The sequence below is a fragment of the Tympanuchus pallidicinctus genome, unplaced genomic scaffold, assembly GCF_026119805.1.
Source record: "Tympanuchus pallidicinctus isolate F22 unplaced genomic scaffold, pur_lepc_1.0 scaffold1, whole genome shotgun sequence".
NCBI classification, from domain to species: Eukaryota; Metazoa; Chordata; class Aves; order Galliformes; family Phasianidae; genus Tympanuchus; species Tympanuchus pallidicinctus.
The window spans coordinates 32,827,210-32,854,061 of record NW_026294618.1 but is presented as its reverse complement, the minus strand read 5'-3'; the positions used below and the strand labels follow the sequence as shown (position 1 = coordinate 32,854,061).

Genomic DNA, 26,852 nt, shown 5'->3' with positions numbered 1-26,852 from the left:
ACTTTTGGAGCCATTTTGTGGGGCTCCTCTCATCCTTTTAAGAAAAAGCTTGATATTTAGAAAAAGTGTTCAAATATGGTAGAAACTGTGAGAGTAATAAAGTCCACAGTTTAGCCTTCAACTACATGGCATGCAATAGATGAAATAGAAATGCAACTTAGGTCTGTATTCTGCTTTCTGTTACTTCATCAGATATTGTTCTAGCCATCAGGGAGCTTATGAACATTAAACTTCATTTAATAACAGCAAAGAAGAGACTGTACTATCAAACAATGAAAAAAAATTAGTTTTGCATAACAGAGCACAGAAATTTAATGCAGACCAAAGAAAGCTTTTTGGTGTTTCTAAGGCAGATTAAAGCTAGAAGCAAAGGACTCTTATCAATGTTTATAAATATCTAAAGGATGGGTGTCAGCAGGATGGAGTCAGGCTCATTTTGGTGGTGCCCAATGGCAGGACAAGGGGCAGTAGCCACAAACTGGAACACAAGAATTTCCATCCGAACATGAAGAAAAACTTCCATACAGTGAGGACAGCAGAGCACTGGGAACAGGCTGTGCAAAGAGGTTGTGGAGTTTCCTTCTATGGAGATATTCATAATCCTACTGGATGCTATCCCATATAGCCTACTTTAAGGAACATACTTTAGCAGGGAGTCTCTGCTCCAGGGAAATTTCAGAGCTGCTTGCTTTTTTATGTGGCTTCCTTATTGGTGGCCCTTTTTGCATGTTTCCATCTTCTGAGTAAAGGATAGTGAGAACAGGCCATTTGAACTGTAGGATATAATGGAGTAAGTTTAGTGTGCTAATTTGTACTATGGAGATTAATAAACAACCAAAACACCGGGATTGGTTGTTGGTTGTGTGACTTATCTTACTGTGCACTGTTGTATTTCAAGAATCAAACAGACTTTTTTTTAAACTGAACCAGTTATGAAGCAGATGAAAGCTGATGATCCTTCACCGCTCATAGCCTGAGTAGATCTCCTGTGTTGCCTAAAACATGACTCAAATAGGTCCTTAAGCCTAGGGATCCCAGGCACTTCTAAGAAAATATCTTTAGATTTGTCAGTCCTATAACTTGGTCTTCACTGCATGAACGTTGCTGGGAAATATTTTAGCTATTAGCCCATGAATGCTCTGGTTTCCCAATTTATCTCCAAGCTATTTCCCCTGCTGTGTTAACCACCCACAGTGTGCACTGCTGTGTAGGTGCAGTGTTTACAGGTCTGCAGCTCCATGAGTTCAGAACAGTCTTGCACTAAGGGCATTGTTGAATACCAGCTCTGGATTAATCAGGTTTAAACAAGATATTTGTTCTCATTTTGCATGAGTGATGGATGCGACACAATGCTTTCCTCTGTGGCAGTCACATAGCTAGAACCTTTTAATGGGATGGGATGATTAGATACTAGAAAATGAGAAAGATGGGAAGAGAGGGACAATATTTCCTTTGGGCTCAATCAAATATGCTTGTATTTAATATTTACTCCCAGGATATGTTTTTCAATGTTCACACAGGAAATGTTTTGCTTAAAATAATTTCTGTTTTGTTTTACTGCTTTGCTTTAATTTTCATGATTATTTTTGTTTTGTTTTTAGACTAGGATTTCTGTGACTGACACAGAAAGACAAAAGGATGAGAAAATCCACGGTTTGCTTTGAAAATGGTAGCAACTTGGAAAGAATCAGTTCTCCTGTGAGAGGATTCTTTGCATTTTTTCATCTTCAAAGATTTTCTTTCAGGTAGAAATCTTGTGTGTCTGATAGCAAATTCAGATGGCTTTATGTTGGCTGGTTTCCTTAACTACTATTCAGATTTTATTTCTATAATGTTCAGTTTTCTTAATCCAGTGTTTGCTTTTGATGAATCTAATTCTTTTGGAGAGCAGTCAAATGTAAAGAAAAGTGATATACCCCATGCTGTCACAGTTTTTCCATATGTTTTTCAATCTGATCCTTTATATGCATCTATCCTACCCTAAGCAGATACAACTGATATACAGGTTGTATTTTGGCAAAAGCAGAACTCTTGAATCTACTGGGCATATCGTTTTAAAGTGGAATTACTCTGTCATCAGCAGAAACTTTCCTTTGATCAACTTTTTCCATACTTGAGAAAGCTGTTGCTTAACTTCTCTTTCTCTAGGTAACAAGTTAAATGATAGTTTTAAGTAACAAAATCAGAGCTCATGCTAAGATTCTGGGCTGACTGTGTCTTATTTTTGCCATTGATTTTATATACCAAAAGTTTGCCACCTTAGTCATCTGATCCTTTCTTTTTTCCTCCCATGATAACTGAAATAATAGAAACAAAAGTGATATTTAATTTCTGTAGTGAAGTTCAAATAAGCTTATTATGTTTTAAACAAATATGAACTGTAAGACAAAGCTATGTGCACTCTTCTATCACTTGACTGCTGTTGCCTGGCTCTGAGATAATGTTTGCCTATGGTTCTAGTAATGAAAACAGCTATTGATGGCTCTGCTTAGTGCTTAAGAACGCAAAATAGGAAAACAGATCCTATCATGAAACCAATACTTCATTCCTACACACTTAGCAAAACTGAAAGAGAGTATGTAAGAGGGTAAGAAAGGTATAGATTATATCTAGGTTTGTTCACTAATTTTTTGTAATACTGATAATGAAGCATGGAAATGTGCTACCAACTGCTTCAATATATTATTGAAATTGAGAGGTTTTGATTATAACTGCGTTGGATGTTTATGTAACTAGAAGAGTTTCTTGCCCCCAACAAGACTGTTTCATTACCGAATGCTGTAATTTATGCATGCTAAGAATCTTGTGAGGCCCTGTTCAGAAGTGCTAGGTGCGGGCCCATTATCTGATTTTTTATTCTTAATGTTTGAGTTCGTGACAATTGTAATGTGCTTTTATGCTATATTCCACTTTGTAAAGCAAAAAGAGTGGTAGAGTAGCCCTAAAAGTTTAATAAAGCTGTAAAGGATTCAGTATTTGGCAAAGATCTGTATCAAAATTTAGGATTTTTGTGTGTGTGTGTGCATTAAATATGATAAAAACATTCACAATTAATATCTGCATATATTTCTTTTCTACATTCTTGGATAGCCATCTGATGTAGTTTGGAAAGTAGGAGTTGTAGCCAATGAAATTAAATGACAGTTTAGGTAATATAAGTCTGTCTAGCATAGTTTATCGGACAGTACAGTATAATCACCTAGTAATATAATCTTTCAATGTATTTTTTATTAATACTGTATAAGCCAATTAAGATGCCTAAAGTTTCTACTTACTAATGAAGAAAGCAGTACAATTTATTGGGTGCAGCTATTGGTTATGCGATGCTACACTTAAGAAAGAAAATACTGGCTTCTAGTGCTGATCCAAAACTAACTAGCCAGGCTGTAAGCCTCAGGTCTGTTTTGCAGATTGCAAGGCCTGGCTGCATGCTTGGCCTAGAGATGTCAGTGTAGCAGAAGTCAGCTGTGTTACTAGAGTGATTTACTGCTATGGCTGTGTACTATGTAATGAATCTCTTGCAGTCTATCCAAGACTATTCAGTGTGTCACTGTACGCTTGTCTCCTGTTTCTGTATGCCTTTAATTACAAATTTTCACTCTAACTGTCTTCATAGTTGCAATAAAAATTTTAATTCTGCGGAGGCCTGAGAATGAGGAAAAAAAAAAGTTGATTTTCAGTGTATCAGTAAATTCTAGCAACACTGAATGGGAAAGCAATGCATTGGTGATTAGAATTTCAGGGAAGGATCTGCAACTCTATGTAAGCACTTTTTTTTTTTTTTCTTTTGAGTAGAAATTGAAATGTCCTTGAATCTGAGAGTTGAGTCTTACCCATAACATTTTAATCTGTTATGTAGAAGAAAAGTGTTAGAAATGTCGGTTTGTTTTGTAACATCTGAAGAATTGCATCTATAACCACAGCAGGATAGCTGAGTCATCTAGATTGTATGGCATGTTGTACCTGCTTGGTCAGTGCTTTTTATTACTGCCATATATCTCATAACACAGAAATTCAGAAGAATGTCTGTAAGAGTTCCATTTTAAATTGAAAGCTTAGGATAGATTTAAGATTTAGTAGATCTTCGGAATGAGACTACCTCCTAAAGAAAACCACACATGGAAGAAGAAGAAAGGAGTAGAATTTTGCTCAGCTTAAATGACCCATTGAAAAGTCTCTCAAGAAAAGAGAAGAAAATGACTTGAAAGAGAATGCTGCAAGTAGAACACTTATTGTTTTGGCAAAATTATTATTAGATAAATTATCTGTCTGCTGGATGGATATTTTATAGTAGATAAGATAAATGGCCAGATTAGCTGTGCTTTGGAAACAGGTGGAATCAGAGAGTAATCTTGGTTTTAGTGTACTACTGGGCTCTGAGAACAAATGCCATGATTAGATGAAGCAAGTTCCCCAGACAGAAGACTTGGATAGTCTTTGCTATTTTCATATATTTATATGTTTCCTGTTCTTAGACTGAGATTATGAAAGGAAAAGTAAGTTTCAAACCATAGAATGAAGAAATACCTGATACGCATGTAAAATGTGCTTTTATTGTATGACCAAAAAGATTTACAGATGATAGACTGTGTAATCCAGAATGGATCTGAATTACCTATGACAGTGGAAAGCTTTTAGTCCAGAATGGCTGTTTATACTACTTTTGGTCCAAAAAAGAGAAAAATGCTCATCCTAGTGGCCAGCTCAGTGTCTCTGTAGAGTAAGCAGAGAGCCCAGAGATCTGATTTAGAGTAGGACTGCGCTACACATCAGTCATCTGATAATATATTCATCATTTAGGTTCAGTAAGTTTGATACCAACAGTTCTCTGGTCAAATCTTAGCCAGGCCACTCTTCCTGGAGCTATGTTGCTTAATAGGGAGTGTCCTATCAAGCTGCAGCTGTTGTACTGCTATAGGTGTGGAGTGAGCTGTTTTAACATCCTAATCTTTGAGTCTTAGCCCCATGTGAGTAGAAACAGCAGTGGAAAGTTTCAAGAAAAAGTGACCTATTTAGGACAACACGGGTAGCAAGGTGTAGAAAATAGATGTAAGATTTCTCCATGACAGCAACTACAAATCAAATGGGCACGTAGTATCTTGGTCATGAGAGGGAAATTTCACTTTTTTTAAAGTTGCTATAGTTAGGAAGATGTTTAAAAATAAATGTTAAGGTATGCTAATCTCTGTTAGAAGCTTTTCTTTATAAGTTTTTGAGCTGCCTGCTAAATGAACCTAAACAAATTTGAGCCTCCTTTGCTGATCACCATTTCTTTCTGCCTGCTTCCTTTTGCATTGCATTATTTTGGACTATTACTGTGTATTTCATTTTGCTATTGTGGTGCTACTCTAAGCAAATCTAAGCTACAGTATTTAAAATATTTATTTGTATTAATTATTTTTTATGCTGCTGAAGAGAAACTTGTCCTGTCAGGAGCACGGAACACAGTAGTTAATAATCGCTTTACTCTCTGAAAGGCAACAATAAAATCTGCTAAGCATATCAGGTCTATCAAATCCCCTCAGGATTTCAGGACTTACTAACCTGTATTTGGATAAGTGGATATTTTAAACAGATGGACTTTTTGGCAGTCACTGAAATTCCTCATCTACCTACATGGAAATCTGACTGACTCTCAAATAATATCTGATTTTGCACATGTAACTGGCATATTGAAGACTGCATACGTGGAAACTGTCCTTTATATAATATTTATGATTAAATACCTTCATTTGGCATTTCATTTGGAAATGCTCTAGTTAGCAATGTATGTCAGTTGTCAGCCGATATTGCACTTGTCTAAATTCCCTTCATAAATAAAGGTTCCGTGTTAGTTATTCCACTGATAGCATTGCAGACATCCTTGATTATAGTTATACCTGTACTGACTCACAGCATCTTCTGCTCAAAAGAATTCATTTCTGTAGTAAAATGGGAATTTCTGGAAAGGTCTAGTAAAAATTAGTGTCATCTTTATTTAAAAAAATTTGCTACCAGCTCACTGGTGGCTTTCAAGTGGGTGCTCAGAAAGCCCTCAGTGCCCTTGTTCCCCCAGGCATCTGTCTGAATCTGTCTGCAGTCCTTGACTGCACGTAGCAGCCACTTCCTTCTTGGAAGTGCCGCAGGTTGTGCAGCTCGATGGCAACATGTAGTGGGGGCCTTGAGCAGATCTGATGTCTTGCAGGATTCTGAGCTTATCAGCGCTGGGTGTTCAGCAGTGCGATTCTTCTGTGATGTTCAGCATGTCCTGGGGGACTTCCACAGGCAACTCCTCTGTAGACTCAGGGGTCCTACTGGGGCATGGGGACCTGCAGAGCATATTCTCACCAGCTCTGACCAGAAGACTTTTATCGCAACTCTGTATAACAACTGTATGACAAGGGACAAGAATAGTAGGGGAAAAGATTAGAAATCATAGTTGATGCTGAAACATGTAGCAATATGCCAGAGAGCAATATTGGTGTACTCACATTAAAAGTGATAGGATAGGTATCTCTACAGATCTTAACGCTAACACAACTGTTCCCTGAGTGGTATCTCAGATTCAGGTTCTGCAGGAAAGCTGTAGAGGTCTGTGGTTTGGGAGGTGGAGGTTGGGAGTTCTTTCTCCTTATCTGCTGCAGTTTGCAAATGACATCAGGTCTTCAAGATTATTTGAAATCTACTTTTAAGGCTCCTAGCTCTGATTAAAAGCATACAAATCCAGTTCTTGCAGTTTTGGGATTACTTTGAGCTTAAGCATTTTTGTAATAATATGAAGGATTCAAAGTAAGATGATTTTAGTGGGACACATGGATTGGGAATCAAAAGGACACTTGGAGTTTGATGTAGTGTCTCACATATCATAGAATCACAGAATAACCTGAGTTGGAAGGGACCAACAAAGAACACAAAGTCCAGCTCCTGAATCCACACCTAAAATTTAAACCCTTTGTCTGAGATGATTGCCCAAACACTCTCACAGAATAACACACAATTGAAGGGCTGGGAGGAACCTCAAGAAATCATCAACTCCAACCCTGTGCTCCTTGAACTCCAGCAGCTCAGGGCCATGTCCACTGCCCTAGGGAGCCTGTTCCAGGCCCACGGCCCCGTGGTGAAGAATCTTTTCCATGCCCACCTCTCCCTAACCCTCACTGTCCCTTTAGGTCCCTGTAGCTGTCACCAGGGAGTGCAGCTCAGCACTTCCTCTCATGAGGAGCTGCAGGCTGCTGTGAATCATCTCCTCAGTCTCCTCTGCTCTGGGCTGAGAATCCAAGGGACCTCAGCCATTTCTCACTCACCTTCCCCATCTTCACAGCCTTCATTTGGATGCTCTATATTAGTTTTATGTCCTTCTTCTACTGTGGCTCCCAGAACTGCATGCAGTTCTCAAGGTAAGGCTGCACCAGTCAGAACGGAGTGGGACAATCACTTCCCTTGAAGAGGCATGTAGATGACTAGGGCTGTTTGAGGTACACAGGAGTGCTGTGCCTGGTGTTGTGCCTGATTTCCACCTGTTGCTGTTCAAGCATCCCAAGTCTTCTTGAAATTGATTTACAGTTGACATCATTGCCATAATAAGCTATGTCATGTTGATATCTCTGGTATCTTAGAACCTGTAACAGTTGGCTCTTACATGTGCACATCTAAATTTGGTTTGTAGGCAATACAGTTATTGGAGCCTAGGGTGAAATTTGGATTAGTGATTGCAAGGTGTCTTTTCTAGAGTGAGTTGGATCATTCTTTATCAATACTGTATATTGTATAATTGCAATAAGAGGATAGGTACCTAGATTGCCTATAAACATCTACATTTAATGTTTAAGTCTAGATTCTGTCCCATCCCAAATTATACCACAACATGCTCTGTATTTTTATACAGTATTAACTGATGGCTTGTTTTACTCTTCAACTTCTTAATCTCTGCTGTTTGTGCAATCACAGTCTTAAAGTGAGGAGAGGTTATGCAATGTGAAAAGATTTTACTGTATATGTCTGTGTATAATAAGACAAATATGTACCAAAACTTTCTTAAAATAATTTTGGTTACCTTCTTTCAGGTAACTGTTTACAACAGATTGAAGGAAGATTGCCAAAATAAGAATGCAATGATGTGTCATTTCTAATGTGCTAGCCTGAATCATGCGCATATGAAATCCCCATCACCAGCTCACTGCGAGGCTGCCAAGCTGCCCACACATTCCCATGATGAATTTGCCAAGAGAAGCCTGATCTCCTTTTAGCCATCTGCATTTGTTTTGAGTCATAAGGCCTTGGATGTGTTTATTAGCTACTGTATTTATCTGTGGTTTATTTGTTAGAAGCTGTTTGTGACTTTGGTTTCAGTTTCCCTTGGTGACATGACTTTTTAAGTTTGCATGTGAAAATCCAATGGACATAGAATTGAGCTGTGACTGTAATTCAAGTCTCTTGACTTTCCTTGAAACTTGAAGTAATTTGATGTGCAATATGCTTTATGTTTATTGTCATATTGTCATATTGTCAGGAGTCATAATGTCTATTGTGACTCCTGGAAAACAATAGTGACATTGTAAGTGCTAAAAATCAGAATATAGCTCTTCAACTTAGATGCTAGCTGCATTTAAAAATATGCGCCAAGTCAAATCCATGCCCCTTGATATTTTATAGTGGAAATTAGGGTAGTTTCTTCTTTTTTGTGTGATCAGCACTGTCCCCATCAACTATAGTGCATCTGTTGCCTGAGGGTTGCAAAACCGGATTTGTATTTTCATATTCAGTATTCATGTCTGAGCTTCATCTTTGAAAATGATATTTGGCACAGGTATTGCTTTCCTGAGGTCCAAACAGTGATCTTAGATAACAGAAAAACATTGCTTGAGTTGCAGTATTAAGCTTATTCCTTCTTTTTAGCTATAGTGGCACTTTGTGACTGCTCTGGCCTAAACTGCAGTTCAAAGAAGAGAAATTAACTCAGATATCAGAAATAGTTGTCTGTGCACCTGGTATTTTGTGGCAATCATGACAAGAATGTTGAAAGAAACTAACAGGATCATCTTTAGCTATACTTAGTAATCCAACCTAAATGTCTTGCCATGAACCACATCTGTTTTTAGAAGAATAAGTTTATTACTCAGCGCATCTCAGAGTAATATTCTCTGCTTCCTGGGGTGTTGTCCCTTTAAACAGTTTTTGATATGGAAAATCTAGAGTATTTTTCTGCTTTCTCCAAAGTGCAAAGTGAAAGGGAAAAACTTCTAAATCTTCATTTTTGATTGCACATAGGGAATTTCTTTAAGTACAAATAATATAAAATATTACAAAGGGATTTGCAGATCATCAGACTCTTAAACAGAGCTTAAAATGCTTGAAAATTCATGTGTGCCATATTCTTTTATGGAAATTTTAATAAAGTTATTTGAATACCTAATATTTACAGGAAAAAAAGAAATTCTCATCTTAGAGGGAAGCACAATCTGTTGTGTGCTTGGAAATGTTTTTATTTAGCGCAAATCCAGCAGGACTATACATATATTATGCTGTTTTCTCAGCCTATGAAGTCCTCCTTAAAGCAAAAGAAAATTGTATTTGTTTTGACTTGGATTCTTCCCTAACAGCACTGGTGTAGTATGAGAAGCCAAAATTATGAAAGGCAAAAGCAGGAGCAGTAAAGGATTTACTTGAAGAGTTTTATACATACTAAAGTTTAAGTTTTCCAGAGAACCACATCTCATTCTGTTGAACTTTTGGAGACAAACCTGTGCATAAAATAGTGTGAGCAATATGGGATGTCCTGGGACTGGCAACTAATAGTGACATACCTGAGAAATCTTTAGGAAAATCTTTTCTCTGGTGACTGGAAAATGTTTTTAGTTCTTCAGCCACAAACTTACTTCTCATTTTATTTTCCTTTTTTTTTTTTTTTCTTTTATTGTTATTATTTTTTAAGATACGGAATGGCAGGGTTCTGTCTGCAGGCATATTTCTTCAAAGAAGTGATTCAAATCTTTTTGCAGACTTGTGTTCCATGCAGCTGTGGGCTTTTCTCTGCACACTGTGTGCCAGAATGCTTGTGCTCTGCTCTGAGTTACCGGCTTTTCCAGCAGCAGGCTGCAGGCGGTGGCTTGGAGCCAGCTCTGCTCCTTCCAGCTGCAGCCACAGATGTTCTGCATATCTGCATCCCTTGGATTTGAGTGGTTCTTTTCACATACTGTTGAAATTAGTTCACTCTTAACATTGTGATACATGGAAAGATCTTTTAATTGAGAGGGTTTTTTTTTTTTTTTTTACTTTTTCTTGGCTCTGAGACAGTGATCAACTGTTGTCTGCTGTCCCCAAGATATTTTAGAGATTGTGACTTTTATCTAGTAGCATCTTAGATCAGCAGTCCAGAAACTTTTTCTTGTAAAGCAAATGGTACTTCTAGATACGTTTTCTTTTTAGTTTCCTCTTCATTTCTTCCTTCCCCCTTGCACAGATCCTTTATACTCAACTACTTGTGCTGTCACTTGAGTTCAGATGTTAGTGTTGCAGGTTGTCTTTTGAGTCTCAGGGATGACTTAAGTCTTACTGGGCTTTGTTTGCTATGACCAGAAGCTGAAGAAAGAGTCACCACTTCTAAGACCCTTGGATGTGAGCACGGTTTCATCTTTGAAGACAGCATAGTCCTACATGCTGAAATGTTAAGAGTTGTGTACAGTGAGACCTGCAGGTGGAGATAAGCCTTTTTTTTTCTGAATGGTTTATAAAAATGGGCATTTTGGCCTACTAGAACAAAAGAGTACTGGTCTTTAAAGAAATTGAAGGAGAATGTCTGAGATGAACATTCTGTTGAGGTAGTTCTGGCTACCCACTGATGGAGCTGAATCTCATTAGCACATAAAAAACATGCGCACATAATTTTGGTGCACTTTTTCTTAAGGAGTTTATGTAATCTTTGGAGTCTAATTTGTGTTAAAAGAGAACTTGTCTCTTTGCTGACTGTGAACTGAGACTGAGATAGCTCTTGAAACGTTTTGAATGTGCTCTCTGTCTCCTCAAGCAGACCATGTCAATTTGGTTGAAAGCTGGTGCAAAAACCTGTTTCATTCAAAGTGGTGTTTTTCTGCTGTTCTGTTAGATGGCTGCTATTGAACAAGGAAAGTGATGTATAATTGCATGAAAATAAACATGTAATGGCATGGATTGTGGGAAAGCATAGAGGCTGGGTGGAGAACGTAGGCAAGAGCTGAGTTAATAAACTGATAAAGATTAAATAATAAAATAATACTGAACAATGTGTATTAATATAAATAATTGCTACAAGTATTGCACAACATTGCATTCTGAGTAATGAGTTCAGAATTAAATGTATTTGCAATGAGTTGAACTTCTTGAAGATGAAAAAGAGAAAAACAGACACAAAAAACTTTCTGTAAAACTGAGAGTAGGAGCTGTGTGTGAGGAGCAGTAAAGTTTAAAAAAAAAAAAACAATTCTGCCAAATGATTTGTGAGAAAGGCAGGTAATGAGATGGATGAAGAAGAACTCAAGGTTTTACCGAAGCCAAATTAAAGATGCATATGAGACAAAAGCATTTAAGACTTCAAAACTCTTACCCATGAGACTTAAACATAACTCAGTTTCTGATTATGGTGGTATATATGTTGCCTTCTGAAGACACAAGGCAGTGAACAGAAGCAACAGAATATAGGTAAAATTTAATGCTTACAGTTGCAGTCACTTGATCTTATTTTATTTTTAGATTGCCACACTACTGTTCTTCTTGAACAAATTATTTGTAATACAGAGTGCAAAATGAAAATGTCCACAGTTCTCTTATAGTTGAGCTACATTTACAGGTTGGAAGCCTGCCCCATTCAGGTGTGTGCACAATTAGCTCTCTACAAGGAGCATGTAAACCACGCTGAACTTAGAGCACTCTCTGCTGGATGGCTGGGAAACAACACTTCAAACATAATTCTGAAGTAGAAAACTGAATATGAAAAACTAGTACAAGAAATCCAAACCTAAGCCACAAAATGTATGTAGACTGGCTCACCCTATTATAAGAAGATGAAACAGTGTATGAGAAGTGTATGACCTTCTCATTAAATCGTCATGCAATGTGTTTCAGCCATAATTATTTTCTTGTAAGCATATAAAGTAGCAGAGAAAAAGGGAACTAAAGTTCCATCTTATACATTTGAAAAACTCATGATATCTGTTCTGAAGAAGAGTATACAAGTAGAGAATTTTAAAACCATGTGTAACGTAGTAGGTATAGATGAGGGCTGTGTTTTTGAAGTACTGCCCAAAAGAAATTAACATTTACTGTAGGAGCTGTAGCAACATGTGGAAAATATGCTATTCCAAGATGAAACACTTTTTTAAAAGGGAATTTGGCAAGATGCAGTAACTTTTCTTGTGTCTGTTTTAAAATACAGTTTCCATCAAGAATGCAAATTGTAGAGTAGTAATTAAAGTTCATATCTTATTCCTAAACGTGAAGGTAAGCACAAACAATAAAAGTGAAGGTAAGCACAAATCTTTCTTTCAGAAGAATCCTCTCTAATTGATACAGGAGAGGAGGAAAACAGAGGATAATTGGCTTGCCACTTTTTTGTCAACACTGATCCACTGAAACTGTGAAGCTCTCTTAAGTCCAACAATTTGGAATTGACGCTGAAGGGTGTGTGCGCATGAGTGTACATGCACAGCTTTTATGTATTTCCTGGGGCAAAAAAAGTCTACTGAGGATAGAGAAACCAACTTTGAAACCCTTGAGGAGTGTTGACTTTTTATTTTTTATTGGTCTTTCAAAATGTAATGTCAGGTGAAGTCACTCATGGCATGCAGGGACACAAAAAAAGTAATGTTGGATCAGGAAAAAACACGGCTTTTGAAACCCCTGAATACCTGCATGCATGGAAAGCTGTAGCAAAATGATTGTTAGCCTTTACTAAAATTGTTTTCACTCACTTTCTTTGTGTGAAATGAGTATATTTAATAATCCGGAGTTGTTTGGCATTTTGAAAAGTTTTTGTCATGAATTTTTCTTTTCCTTGTTTTGGGGTCATCTTTGTGCTTAGGGTAACAACTCAGTTAATGGCATTTTAGTGCAGACTGAACAAAACATGTACCATTTAAATGCAGATAATATGTAGATAGTGATGGAATTGCTGTTTTGTTTTGTTTTGTTTTGTTTTGTTTTCAGCCAGCTGTGATATAACTACTTGAAAGCTATTTTGATGAAAATTAGTATAAAAAGCATGGAACAGTAAGAGGGAAAAACAATTTTGTAGTTTATTTCTGTTCTGTCAAAATAAGTTCATTTCTGAAAATGAAAACTTGTCTGTATAATCAAACTGTCCAGTACCAACACATCATCTTTCATCACTAGATGTTGTGTAAAAGGCAGTAATGGTATTGTGTGGAGGACTGTGAATCTGATCTCATGATACAACACGAGTAGTGAGGGGTACCTTTGGCATTTGCAGTTGCCTTCTTTTTTTTCATCATTTTTTCATCTGCTGATTCTAAGGGTGAAATGAACAAAGACATTTTGAAATTATATTTATAATAGATGTGAAGGTACCATAGTAGTATTTATTGTCCACAAGAGAATGAATGCAAAAAACATCACACTGTTCTTTTTCCCTCTTTTGTGCCATGAGAACACCCAAGGTATTTCCTCATTTTTTCTGTTTTTGGAAGAACTGAAATGTTTTGTGTGTTTTGTACAACAGGCGTAGAAGACTAGGCAACTGTCTGATGGCTCGTTTATTTTTACTGGTATGCATATACATAAATCCTCTTGTTGAGTGATAAATGCTATCTAACCTCGTATACGTATTACAGAGATAGTACATTACAGAAATTTTTGATGTAAACCTAGAATGAACGCCTGCAGAACTGCAAGGCATGCTCCAAGGATGTAAGAAAGGGGGGCAGGATTTAAGGCAATGGGACAACGTGTTGGTGGAGCCTCATGTAGTAGTTATAGTGTGAAGCATGTATTGATTTGATAGGTCATATATAGAAGAAAACCCTATCATGTTCCTTTTTATCTCCCAAATCTGATTGCACCAGCAGTCTTCTCTGGCTGCAGTTACTATAACAAAGTAAAACTTCAATGTTTAGGATCCTTGGTATTGATATACTACACACACAATCGTCCTTCTGCTCTAAAGGCATAGTATTTCTTTCAATAGCCTGAGTAATTTCTGAAATATATTTCTGAATATATTTCTGAACACATTTTAGACAAACATATCTCATTATAAAAGCAGATTTTTGCCAGATATTTGGCTGACTACCAATCTTTAAGCTGCAAACATTGTATTTTATGACTGTCTATTTAACATACTAACTACTTTTTAAAGTCTTCTGGATGCTATGAGTCAGTCTGTAACAAGACTTTTCTTACTGTAGCTGAATGCAAATTTGAAAAACAAAAGAAATTTGGATCTGAATATATACCAAACTCAGAATGGCCCTGTTTCGGTTGAGTTCTGGATCAACCTCTTTGACTATAAAAAGAGAATGAGTACTTCGTTGTACTATGGCATTCTGTTAAAAATTCATGTGATCACCTGACATTACCCAGATCTTGAAAAACTTTCAGACATTAAGATCATAATGTTTAAACTGAAATGAACATTATCCATGCTTTGTGTCCAGAAGAAAGCCAAACAAATAAGTGTTTAAGAACATTCATTCACTTTTCAAAACCTGTGAACTGCTGTTCTGTAGTTGAGCTGTAGTTTAATAACTTTGCAGGCAATAATACTGCAGTGTTGAAAGATTTTAATTCATTCTGTTCTGGAATGGAGCTATTGCACTATGCAGGAATGTTCTCTTGTATTCAGTAATAAACTTTTTTTCCAAAATAATTTTGTAACTTTTAATTATGTTTAGTATTAAATAGATTATTTTTCTGATGGTGACTTGTGTTATATTTGCTGAAGAATTCTATTGAAAGATATCCCTCCATCTATCTCTCTCTTATGTGTGTATATATATTTGTTGCAGGGCATGGCTTTTACCTTGGAGGAAAGGCAACAACTGAATATCCATGGACTGTTGCCACCTTGCTTTCTCAGTCAAGATGTCCAGGTTTTGACTATTCTTAAGAATTTTGAAAGACTGACATCCGACTTAGACAGGTAAAATATGGCTGTAAAATTGGAACCTAATTATGAAACGTAGTCCTTTTTTTCTCTGTGATGGTAGATGAGATGAATTTTGAGCTGTTGCTGTCAAAAATTGAGAACAATTAAGCTAAACTCAACAACATTTGTTCCTGTGTATGGATACGTATGCTTGCAAAATATATAAAATATCTAAAGCATTATAAAACTGTTATGTAATATAGGTTTTTAAAGAACAAAACTGAGATGAGGGGAAGGACAGCATTTAGGAATACTCATTTGGTAAAACTACATAGGTTACAGCAGCATTCCTCTGTATTTTTCCCCTTTTCTCTGACATGGCATGTCTTCTTATCTTTATAATAACCAGCAGCTAATAGATACCTGTCTATTGGTGTCTATTTGAAGTCCCCATAATGTTTGTTTTTCATAGAGGCAAAATACTAGAAGCATGCAGAATCACAGAATCACAGAATTGTAGGGGTTGGAAGGGACCTCCAGAGATCATGGAGTCCAACCCCTCTGCCAAAGCAGGTTCCCTACAGAAGGTCGCACAGGTCGGCATCCAGGCAGGTCTTGAACATCTCCAGAGAAGGAGACTCCACCACCTCCCTGGGCAGCCTGTTCCAGTGCTCCGTCACCTCACTGTAAAGAAGTTCTTGCGCACATTTGTGCAGAACTTCCTATGCTGCAGTTTCCGGCCGTTTCCCCTTGTCCTTCCTCATCTGTGCAGAAGACATGATTGCAGTACCTTTTCTGCATTAGCTAGCATCCAGTGATTTTAGGGAGAGAAATATCAGTTATCAGAGTAGTAACCTCTCAGGCTAGAATGATTAAGTCTGAGTCTCTATGTATAGCATAACATAAACTGTCACAGAGACACGTCCTTTATGCACATCTATTACCATAGCAGTTAGCTTCTTCTGTCCTTATGTTTCCATTTCCTCCTTAACTCTTCTGTGAAGAAGTGCCTTTGTTACAGGACAACACAGTTGTTTGTTTCTACTTGACCTGCTGTATTTTCTATTCATCTGTAACTTAAAAGCAGTTAGAAAAACCTTTTATACCATATTACTATGTGTTTCTTAACTTGCAAGGAGCTTTTGCTCCTGGTTCAGGTTACAGGAAAAAGAAGCGCTTGTACTTCTCATTACAACTTAGATGGAAAGCTGCAGATTTAACTATGCAGAATGCAAGAGGAGACTAGCCATATATACAAATCTTAATTCTCTACTTTTCAACCAAAATTTTTTGACATTTTAATAGCCTTTTTCTTTTCTGCCAGAAAAGGAAAAAAAAACCACAAAACAACTGCCAATTCTATATGATAAATCATTGAAAATTTGAATGCTGTGCCATTTCAAACATAAAAAATCCACAATATACCCATCACTTGATTGCAGTGGTCTCCCACAACCATAGGAATAGTTAGCAGAATACTTACTTTGTTACACTAGAAGAAAGGAAAGAGAAATCTGTCTGACACTAGATGCCAGGAAGCAAAGATGAATCCAGGCTTTTCTCTGCTCTCACTGACCCTGCCTGGTGCAGGAATATGAGGCTGGCAATCTCCAGAGGGGCTTTACAACCTCAGCTGGTAACACGGATCTACAGCAGCTATGTAATATGCATTGAATAACCCTTGATCAATGTAAAATTGGGAAAATTAAGAACTTAAACACTTAAGCACTTAAAATTATATAAATTAAAAATGCGTAAATCCACAAGACCCTCTGTAAGAAACCACATATGTATTCTATGTATTCAGACCCAGCAGTTCTGAATTGGTTCTTCATGTCATGCTATGTGATAAAGAAATATTATATGAATTATATTGTAGAGGTGTTTTCTTCAGTTTTTAGTAAAGTAAAAACATTTGAGTGGTAGATGTATAAGTATACATTTCATGGAAGCATAGAACCTGTCCTGTCACTGACACCAGAGAGCAGTGCACCCTGTGAAGAGTGGTTGGCTGCCATGAGGTCTCCCTTCAGCTCCTCTGCTCTGGGTTGAACAAACTGACAGAAAACTTGGTAGTATTTGCATGCAGAAGATGCTTCTTTTACAGATTACGAACTTGGGCTTCTTTTCAGAGACGTTTGTGTGAAAAGAAGATGTTTTTGTGAATTGAGTATGAAAAGCTTGTGCGTGCAAAATGTGATTTGCAGCCGTTTGTATGTGTCTGCAAATTTTATTGGAGTGTCAGTAGACACCATACTCTGCAAACATGCACACTACACGTCTGTGAGCTCAGAGCCATTTTTTAAATTAAAAAAATACTGTCCTTCAAGGCTCTATGTTAATTCTGGTCTCCTGTAGTCGCATTCATGTTGAAATATATTAAAAGGAGAAGGAAATGTGATCCTGCTCCTGTATTACTACTTGAGTCCTATCACTGATGGAGACTGTTGGGAAACTTTCACTGTTTTAACTGGAAATTGAAAGGCAGTCTCAGCAGTACCTGTAGAGGAAGCTATTCAAGGACAAGCTTGTATGAGAGCACACATCTGTTGCCCTCTAGTGAAAGCAAAGATAAGAATTCTAGACAAAAAGTTACTTCTACTTCTACATACTACCAGCATGCATCTAGTCTTCTTTCCCATAAGAGCAGTGGTTGAGAAGAGAGAAAGGGATGCTATTGTTTTATTCCTGAAACTAGAATTTGGTCGTGGGTGTGTTTTACATCCCAGTGCAAGAGATTACGTATGTGCATTTGGATATGACAGTACCAGATGCTACTAAATGCTTTAGATAGAAGAGTATTATCTGATGAAATGTCTGCTGTGTAAGACAGTGCTGTACACTGGCAGGATTGTAGCCTGCTCTGGTTTTGATTGGAAAACATGTTTGTGCAAATTCATAAAGCAGAGCAGATAGTACCATGGCATTACATTTTTTGGCATGGCTGATATTCCTTTGCTGACTTGCAGTGTGGAATTGCTGTGTTCTGAAATACCACAAGTTCATATACAAGACGAACGTGAAACAGAAGCAAGTACACTGCCTGGTATGCTTGGCAAAAACAAAAAAAAAAAAGCCAGTAACAGAAAATAATTCTGCTCCTCTAACTTAATGTGGAAAAGCTGCAACGAATTCTACAAGTAATATGATTTCCCCCCCCCGTATGTTCCTAATTGTCTTTATTTTTGCTACATACTGACACTGAAGTCTTTGCCCTTTAGACAGACATACGTTCTATCAGAGCTTTTCTTTCTCCAGTTATACTGTTAAAAATTTTACTGAACATGTTAGCATAAGGAGAGGGTCCAGCGGTTCATTTTTTTTCCCAAGAATATTGTATATTTTTATTTTTTTCTTTAAGTTCACTGCTTAAATAACATTGACATTGTTAATTTAAAGAAATCTATGTGACTTTACACAAGTTGTACAAATTATGCATACACATATATATATATTTCTTCCAAGTTTCCTTTATTTTCTCTCATGTCTTGCAAGCTAAGGGCAAACAAATGCTATTGTTTTTTGTTATGTGTTTGCTTATGTTATTCTATGTTATTCCATTTTAATGTGTAAAATGAAGGTCAACAGGGCACATGTAGACTAAATTATCCTAAGAAATAGTCTAATTTTCCGGTAGCTATATCAGTTTTCCTTTGTTTTTTTGGATGGTATTTGGTTGTTATCTGTTTATTGTTTCAGTAATTGATTCGAATTTTAATAGAATCATGGAATCATGGAATGGCTTAGATTGGAGGGGACCTTAAAGCCAACTCAGTTCCAGCCCCCTGCCATGGGCAGGGCTGCTCCCTACCAGCTCTGTCTGCCCAGGGTCCACCCAACCCTGCCTCAAGTGCCTTCAGGGATGGCGCATCCACAGCTCTCTGGGCAGCTGTGCCCAGTGTCTCATCACTCGCTGACTAAAAAATTTTTTCCAAAAAAATAGCCTTAATCTCCCCTCTTTTAGCACTCAAATAGCAATCTAGCACTACAAATTCTTAGGTGAAGTGAAGGCGAGGAAGCAGAATGACATAGGAAAAATGTGAATACTTGGCAGTCTCCACTGCCTTCCTTGCCAGTTCTTGGTTTTCTACTTTTGAACCTTTTCCTTGAAATCTTTGTTCATGACTCCTTGTATGAGAACAGATAGTATTTTTCTCCCTTTTTATAGCACAAACGATCATTCTCAACATTTTATTGCTCATTTTCACTATGTTTTTAATTACATGTGGTCTTTAGTAAAAGATTCCATGAAATACTTCATTTTAAATGCATCTTTTTTAAAACACAATGCTGAAAACTTCTTCATGGTTTTAATTCTGTAGATTACTTGGATTTTGCTAAGAGATGCACAGTGGTTGTCTAATGCCTTATAACGAACACCACATTGAGGATGAGAGATGTTTGGTTTTTCTTCTTAAAAGGAATTTCTCTGAAAGCTGGAGCTCATAAGAAAGTAGTTTGAGGAGATATTTTATACCCACGGAAAATCAGCCTTCTAATCAAAATTGCTCTTATCTAGAAATATTTTTCTTCTGATAATAGCATCTATTATGCTGATTTGGATATGGCCAAATATGCAATATTTTAAATATGATTTTATTTACTGTGCTATTATTATCTTTGTAATTTTTTAATCATATCCCAAATATGAAAGTGGTATAATAAATACAAATAAGAAAATCAAATCCCAATTTATTGCTCAAGGACAGAAAAAACAGAATGGAGAATTTTAGCAAACAGAATGGCAGCCCTTGAAGAAGCTTTTAAAAAACCTTTTAATTTACTCTGTAAAAGCTTTCTTTACATTTAAAATACAGAATTGCTCTGAGTAACTAGAAAGGGCAATGAAAAGGTATTTTAAAATTTTAAATATTTGCTTCTCATTTTAAATAAAACTGGTAAAAAGAAGAAAAAGCATACGGGCAACTTGTTCACATAGCTTGCATGAATGCTTGTAGTCTCTGATACAGTGCAGGCCTAAATACACCTAACAGTCTCTAACACCACTTTGATATCCTCTGGAAACAAATGAATGCCCTCAAATGTATTTACAACTGTACGTAAAGGAGCTTGAATTTCATGGTAAATGTTGGGATAATCATTTTCAACTGCAAGGTTTTAATAAAGAAAGTTCTCCTGGAATACAAGGAGATTGAAAGACATGCCATATCATGATAAAGTGCTAGGAAAATTAAAGGTTGTAAGGAAATGTACTAATATGAGGGAAAATTAGTATACATGTATTTGCAGCAGAGAACTGCAAGTGTAGGGTGTAATTTAACCCTGGAAAACATTCAAAACTTCCATGTAGAAAGGAAGATAGTTCAGGATATCTCATGATGATAGTATTTAGAGTACATGTTCAACATTTTGGTTTCAAAATCTTTGTCTGTATGGAGGCCAGAACACCCTTAGTAACACAAGGTATTTAGCTGGTTTGCCTCTTACTCCTGCCACATCACTGCAGTCTCCTCTTGCCAAAGGGGCTGCACTGACCATTTGTATTGGACTTGTTGAATACTTCTTTAGCTGATGGATAAAGCTAAGCTTTAACAAAACAGCTGAATATTAGCTAAATTACTTAGGTTCATCAGATTCCAAAATATCAATTTTTCATGAACTGACCAGACTTGTACCTAAGAAATAATTATGTAACTTGAAGTCACCAGAAACGAACACTCTCATTTGCAGTGTCATACCCAGTGATCCTGGCTGGGATAATGAGTAACTCAGTATTTATTCAGAGTTAGAGTGATGGTAGTCAGAAGTAGACCAGAATAAGTAAGATATTTTTTCATTCTCTTTTTTCTGATGTTTTAATATGGAATTTCTGCTTACATAAATCTAAAATTTCTTCAAATGCAATCCAAAATTGATTTCTGTTAGGAGACAAAGAAAAAATTGTAGATTTCATTACAAGGATAAAATTCAGTGTTGAAAGATATATGTCAGCTCTGGTTTTGAAAGCTTTGTCCTACAGCATACCAGTAAAGTATTTGTTTGAAGTATTTATCCGGTTTGGGGAGAATTTGCTATGGAGGCAAGAGAAGAAAAAGCTGTATTTTCTAGTTTTTTTTTTTTTTTTTTTTTTTTTTTTTTTTCCTGCAAGTGAGAGATTTTGTTTAGTTTTTCTTTTAATAACTACTTAATTTCAAATGAAATAGTTTATATGTACGGTTTAGGTTCTGAAAGACTAAAAATTATCTTGCGTTGTAATGTTTTATACCTGGAGCTCAAGTTTAACTTCCTGAAGGTGTAGAATATGCCAACACTGTGATCTTCTCAGCTTCTCTCTGTCTCAACCAGTTAGTTATCCTTTAAGACAAACAGGAATTTAAGTATTCTAGGCAGGAGACTAAGAGGCTGTTGCTTTACAAACATGGCTTTAACTAATTATCTGGGCACCTTTTTGTTTCTGAATTTACTTCATATATTCCACTTGATGCCTGCCTAATTATATCTAATTCTCCACAGATATATTCTACTAATGAGTCTTCAGGATCGAAATGAAAAGCTTTTCTATAAAGTGCTGACTTCTGACATTGAAAAGTTCATGCCTATTGTTTATACTCCCACTGTGGGACTGGCTTGCCAGCATTATGGTTTAGCATTTCGGAGGCCAAGGTATGTAAGTTTCAAATAAAAGTAACTGTATCTTATTTTTTTCTTGGCAGATTTTTGCATGGGGGGTTCTAACATTGCTGAATTTAAGCCAAAACTGTAATAGTTGAGATAAATCAAATTAAACTTCTGGTCTACATTGAACAATCATTTGTGTTGCATTAAGAAGGTAAATGCTTGTTTTAATTGTGTTAAACATGGATAAATTTTTATTCTCGTTAACTTAATTTGACTTCCTTGCAATCCAAGATGCATGTTAGAACACTATAAAAGAGTGGATAATTTATCTTAAATTTGTTTTATCAGTCTTAAGAGTATTGGCTTTTACCTGTATATTTACATTATAGGTCTTCTACATACACACACATATATTCAAATAGCATGCATACAGTCTAAGGGTTTGTTAAGTGTGTATGCATGAATATCATAGAAATAATAATCCTCAAAGCACTTGTCTCACTGCCTGATAATTTGTGGTTTCATAGGCTACTGGAGTGCTTTTATTCTATATGTGGCACCTGCTTTTTTAGAGTGATAGGGAAGTGGTATGAAAGAGATGTAACTTCTGTCTACTTCTGTTTAATTTTGTCTCTTGAACACCAGCCCACAGAGTCTGAGATTTATGGTGGTTGCTATTTGAGAACGTTGTGTGTACCAGCAGTGCATTCAGATTTTAGGGCCTGCAGAAGTTGATAATGTCTATAGTGAAGGCAATATTTTTGTTTCAGTCGGAAGCAGTTCCTGAGGCTTGGAAGTGTGAACAATGATGCATCTTTGCTCCAAATACAAAATGGAACAATACTTTGGAGCATTGTTCTATTTTCCAGCAAAAGAAGAGATAGATAGACGAGCAATATGTGCATAATTCTGTTAAGAGAAACAGATTTTTTTACATTAGTTGTTTTTGACATTGGTCAAAAACAAAAGATTTGCAAGACTAAAGGAACAAATGGCTGCTGACATTGTCTTCAGCAGGAGGTATTTGAGGTACAAGGCTTAGGGCTTCAAGGTTTTGTTATTAATGTAAAAATCACTTTGGACTTGTGACTGAATGAGTCACGACCATCTGGCCAATTACACAATACAAAAATTCCCACTTCTACAGAGAGAAAAAAGTTCAAAAATACCTCAAGAATGCTTGCTTAAACCTGTTTAGCAATCTGTGGCTTTTAGGTGCCTCGCCTAGAAAGAGAAGTCATCTTTTTTCACATCAGTATTACCAACATGGTAACTTTATTGGCCTTCCAGTAAGTGCTAAATTTGCCAATATAGATTAAATATATATAAAAAAAAAGGAGTTATGTTCTTTAGTGAAAATTAGCAAATTCACTTCTTGAACTATTTCATTGCTTAAAACTACTTATGTAGTTTCCTTAACCTTTTAGCCTAAAAAATTATTTATAGGACAACCTGCTATTTACTATTTGACTTCACTGCTGTTCAGCAGCTAATGAATGAATGATGTTTGAAAAAATATGAAGTAACTTTTCACTGACAAGCCTTTCGGTATTCGGATGTATTCTTGAGCTACTGAAATCAGCCTTGGCTGTATTCAACTGTCTACTGCTTTCCCAGCTACATGTGAGCTTTGTTTTTTATGACTGACCGTCTTTAGAGATGTGAAAGATATTTATAAAAGTCTGTTTTGTATCTAGTCCTGCTGGATTGCCTCACCGCTGTCAAATAAGTGTTTCAGTGACTCATTTAAGTAAAGATGGCTGAAAAACATCGGCAGTCTTCTGAATCTCATAGGAACCTCATAAAATTTGTTGTTATTTTTTGTTAAGAAAGAAGATCATCAGCCAAGTCGGATGTTTACTGTTCCTCTGCAATTCCCAATAGTTATGTTCACGGTGGCTTACTTCCTACTCTTACATTCCCCAAGCATTCAGCTGATTCCAATGTTCATCAGAGGTCTCAGAAGAAAAGTCTGTAAAGTGTAAAGTTGGCACATTCTTCGCTACTTAAAAAATACCTATGTCTTGTCATCTTCCACTGCATTCTGTTAGATATACATATACATATACATATATATATATATATATATATATATATATATATATATATATATATATATATTTTCCCCCTAGAGAAAGCTTGTTGTAAATTATTCCAAAGCTGACTGTGAAAAGCAATCAACTTTATTTGGTTATATTCTATAGTGTGGCTCATTTAGTATTAAGTATTATATCCCTCAAAAATAGCACCCTCTGTAAACTGAATTTGCAAAGAACAAATGGGCATTTCAGTTAGAATACAAAAGGAAGGAAAGAATAAAAGATAAGCAATTTAGTCAACTTTAATCATTCATACATTCATATCCTTATATTATTATAACACTGAAATTTGCAAGGTAATATCTTCTGTGTGTTGTGTTGTGAAGTGAGCTTAAAACTCCTGCTTCACAAGTTATGTATTCAGTCAAGGAGTTAAGGAAAAATAGTTTAAAGATATGTGTCTAGTGGGATCACTGAATGAGATCATCATTTGTGCCTCCCTTGCATGTTTTTAGAAGACTATACTGGCCCACAAGATGTACTTAAAGTTACAGAAGGACACTGTGGCTAAGATGAGATGTTTTTCATCCTGAATCAGTATTTTGCAATTGTAGAATGAACATTCTTGGCTGGTTCGCTGAATGTGTGATTAAGCAATATTTCTCAAGAAAACCAGCTGCAAAATAACTCCATTCGCTGTTTTGATGCTCATCTGGATAACTGAACACTTGTTAGTAAAATTAAAACTCTACTCAGAATTGCATTCCTCACTGTGAATATTTAACTTCACCAGTATAATCAATCCATGGGTATAGTGAGCAAGCATCCAATGTTCTAGAAACCAGCAGATCTGGTAGCCAGTCTCTAACAATTGAAGAAGATGAGGGAAGATGAGGCTCCCATGGGGGTTGGTCAGTGAAGGAATATAGACCTCTATAAGAATTCTCCCCGCTCTGATATACTGTAGGCATATACAGGGATTTAAAAAATGTACGGATAAATGTTTTAAAGGCTTATGCTGGGAATGTAGTGAGGTATCTCAGAATCCCTATGAGGTAATTTCTGGTCAAGAGTTTCTACCTTTCATTAAAGTAAAGTGTTCTTTAATTGAACAAAGCATGTACATGATACAACTTTTGCTGAACTCACCAAGAAACAATTTATTTCTATAATTGGTTTTCTGAAATACAACAGTGTTTTCAGTTCCTTTATTCACCCGGAAAATATAAATATGGGAAAGTTCAATGGAAATTTCCTCTAAGAGTCCAAAATCAACTTTTTACATAGTTGAGAGAACACCCAGGAGCTTCAGATTCTTGTGTAAACTTAGTGTTCGGAGAGGGGAGGAAAAATTGGCAAGTATTGCTATGTTGAAGACTTGGGATGTTGATAAAATGTTAGGTGACTCTTAATGTATTTCCATTCCTAGAAGGAAAAGTCATTTCAAATACAGAAAGAGCTAGCCCCGACAACTACTGCAGCCACACAGGTGTGTCAGAACTCCTCAGGAGTAATTTATTGAGGCAGTCGTGCTGGTAAGCTGACTGGGGGCAGTTTTAAAAGTACCTAAATTGAAATTGATACTGCATATTGAATACTCAGATACTGTCACGTAAGAGGCAAAGTATGTCACCCTGAGCTTATTTTTTTCCCCTTTTCTTCCTTATTACGTATATGTATAATTAGGTCTTCCCCGACTTCTAGGTACTTGTTCAATAAATTCTTCTCACAGAGGTTTTCTTTTCTAATAATTCATTCACCATTGCCCTTTTTCTTGTTTTCCTTCTTTGAATGATTAGAAAAAGGAAATCTAAATTTCTTACTCTCTCCAGGTCTAAGCATGATTACATTTTGAATTGACTTTTAATAAGTATTTTAAAAACGTGTTTGGTTTAGCTCTTTTCATATTTTTGAAGAACACTTAGAATATTACTGGTGGTTGTTATCTCCCATAGTTCACAGAGCAATTTGGTATGTCAACTATTTAGCTTATAAATTCTGATGTTGTACGTGTTTGCCACTATATTGAAGTGTCTGACTGATCCAGCACATACAAATTTGAGATTGATTTCTTTCTTCATATTTCTCAAATGGAATGTATCCTTTTACATTTATTGCATGCATTTACAGATGTACTCTATTGTATGAGTTCTTTTTTCACTGATACACTAATGTTTACCAAACACATTGAAATTCTCAGCTGCAGGATAGTGTACTTTTTTTAATTTTTTTTTATGAGGGAATAGAATTAGAGAGGATGGAAATATTTGTCTCCTGTGACAGGGCTTACAAAATTTTAGAACTTGGCTGCAGAGTTGCTGTGTGTTTGCCAGAACAAGATTGAGTCTTGCAGTGCATTTAATAATTTTATCACAGTTTTTAATGAGTTTTTCACTGGAGACTTAATTTTATTTTTTTGTTAATTCCTTTGGATGGATGCCTCTGAAATCCAAGTCTCTTCAGAAACAAGACATGACTTACAGGAGGCCAAAAACCTGTCAAGTTCTCCTGGATCACAAGAGCCAATAAAGTTCAGTTCCTGGAGCTTCCTTGGGAATGCCTGTTTCACTCACGGATATGTGCTATTTTCTTGATTGAGACCAGAAATTCTGGATTCATTTAACATAATATCTTCACCAGTGTAACTGCCCTATGGATTTTTCTGGGAATCTAGATGGTTTTTCCTAGGCAAAACAGATTTATTTTGAGCCATTATTAATCTGATTGTTATTCTGAATAATTATTTTAGTAGCATTTTCACTTTGTAATAATCAATATTTTTATAGCATAAAATTATGTTAAAATTTTATTAAGTTACAAAGCCACTTAAGAATTCTTTTCTATTAATTGAGCTGAGCACAGCTGAATATTTAGGGCAGTCTCTGAAACTGAAATATGTTGTTACAAAGACATATCAGAAGCAAGATCCTTGTTTGAAAATAACATATTGGAGTTCCATTCTCCAGCAAGTGCTGGTATGGGCTGCATGTGTTAACAATATGGGCCAGGTGGCAAGCCGTTCTGTAACATTATAACAGATAATTAACAGGGCTATAGCACTTCTTCTAATTTTATACAGTCTTTCCGTTATTGGTTTCAAGTGTCCACCAGTAATGATAATTGCAGCCCATCACAGAGCACTTTTGAAGTAAATGTTGGTTTGTCATTTTCACTTTTGTCTC

General features: G+C 36.3%; 1 protein-coding gene across 2 annotated transcripts in view; it reads left to right on the top strand.

The window, feature by feature from the left end:
• Positions 1–26,852, top strand: part of ME1 (malic enzyme 1) — a 155,787-nt gene that overhangs the window by 25,149 nt on the left and 103,786 nt on the right. Inside the window, exons 1-3 of one of the 2 annotated variants that reach the window (XM_052682696.1) lie at positions 1,645–1,745; positions 14,973–15,106; positions 21,527–21,676. In XM_052682696.1, coding sequence (XP_052538656.1) covers positions 14,976–15,106; positions 21,527–21,676 — 281 coding nt within the window. In that variant the 5' untranslated portion in view covers positions 1,645–1,745; positions 14,973–14,975. Of the gene's footprint in view, positions 1–1,644; positions 1,746–14,972; positions 15,107–21,526; positions 21,677–26,852 lie in introns of those variants that run through there. The other variant, XM_052682685.1, reaches the window with a different exon arrangement.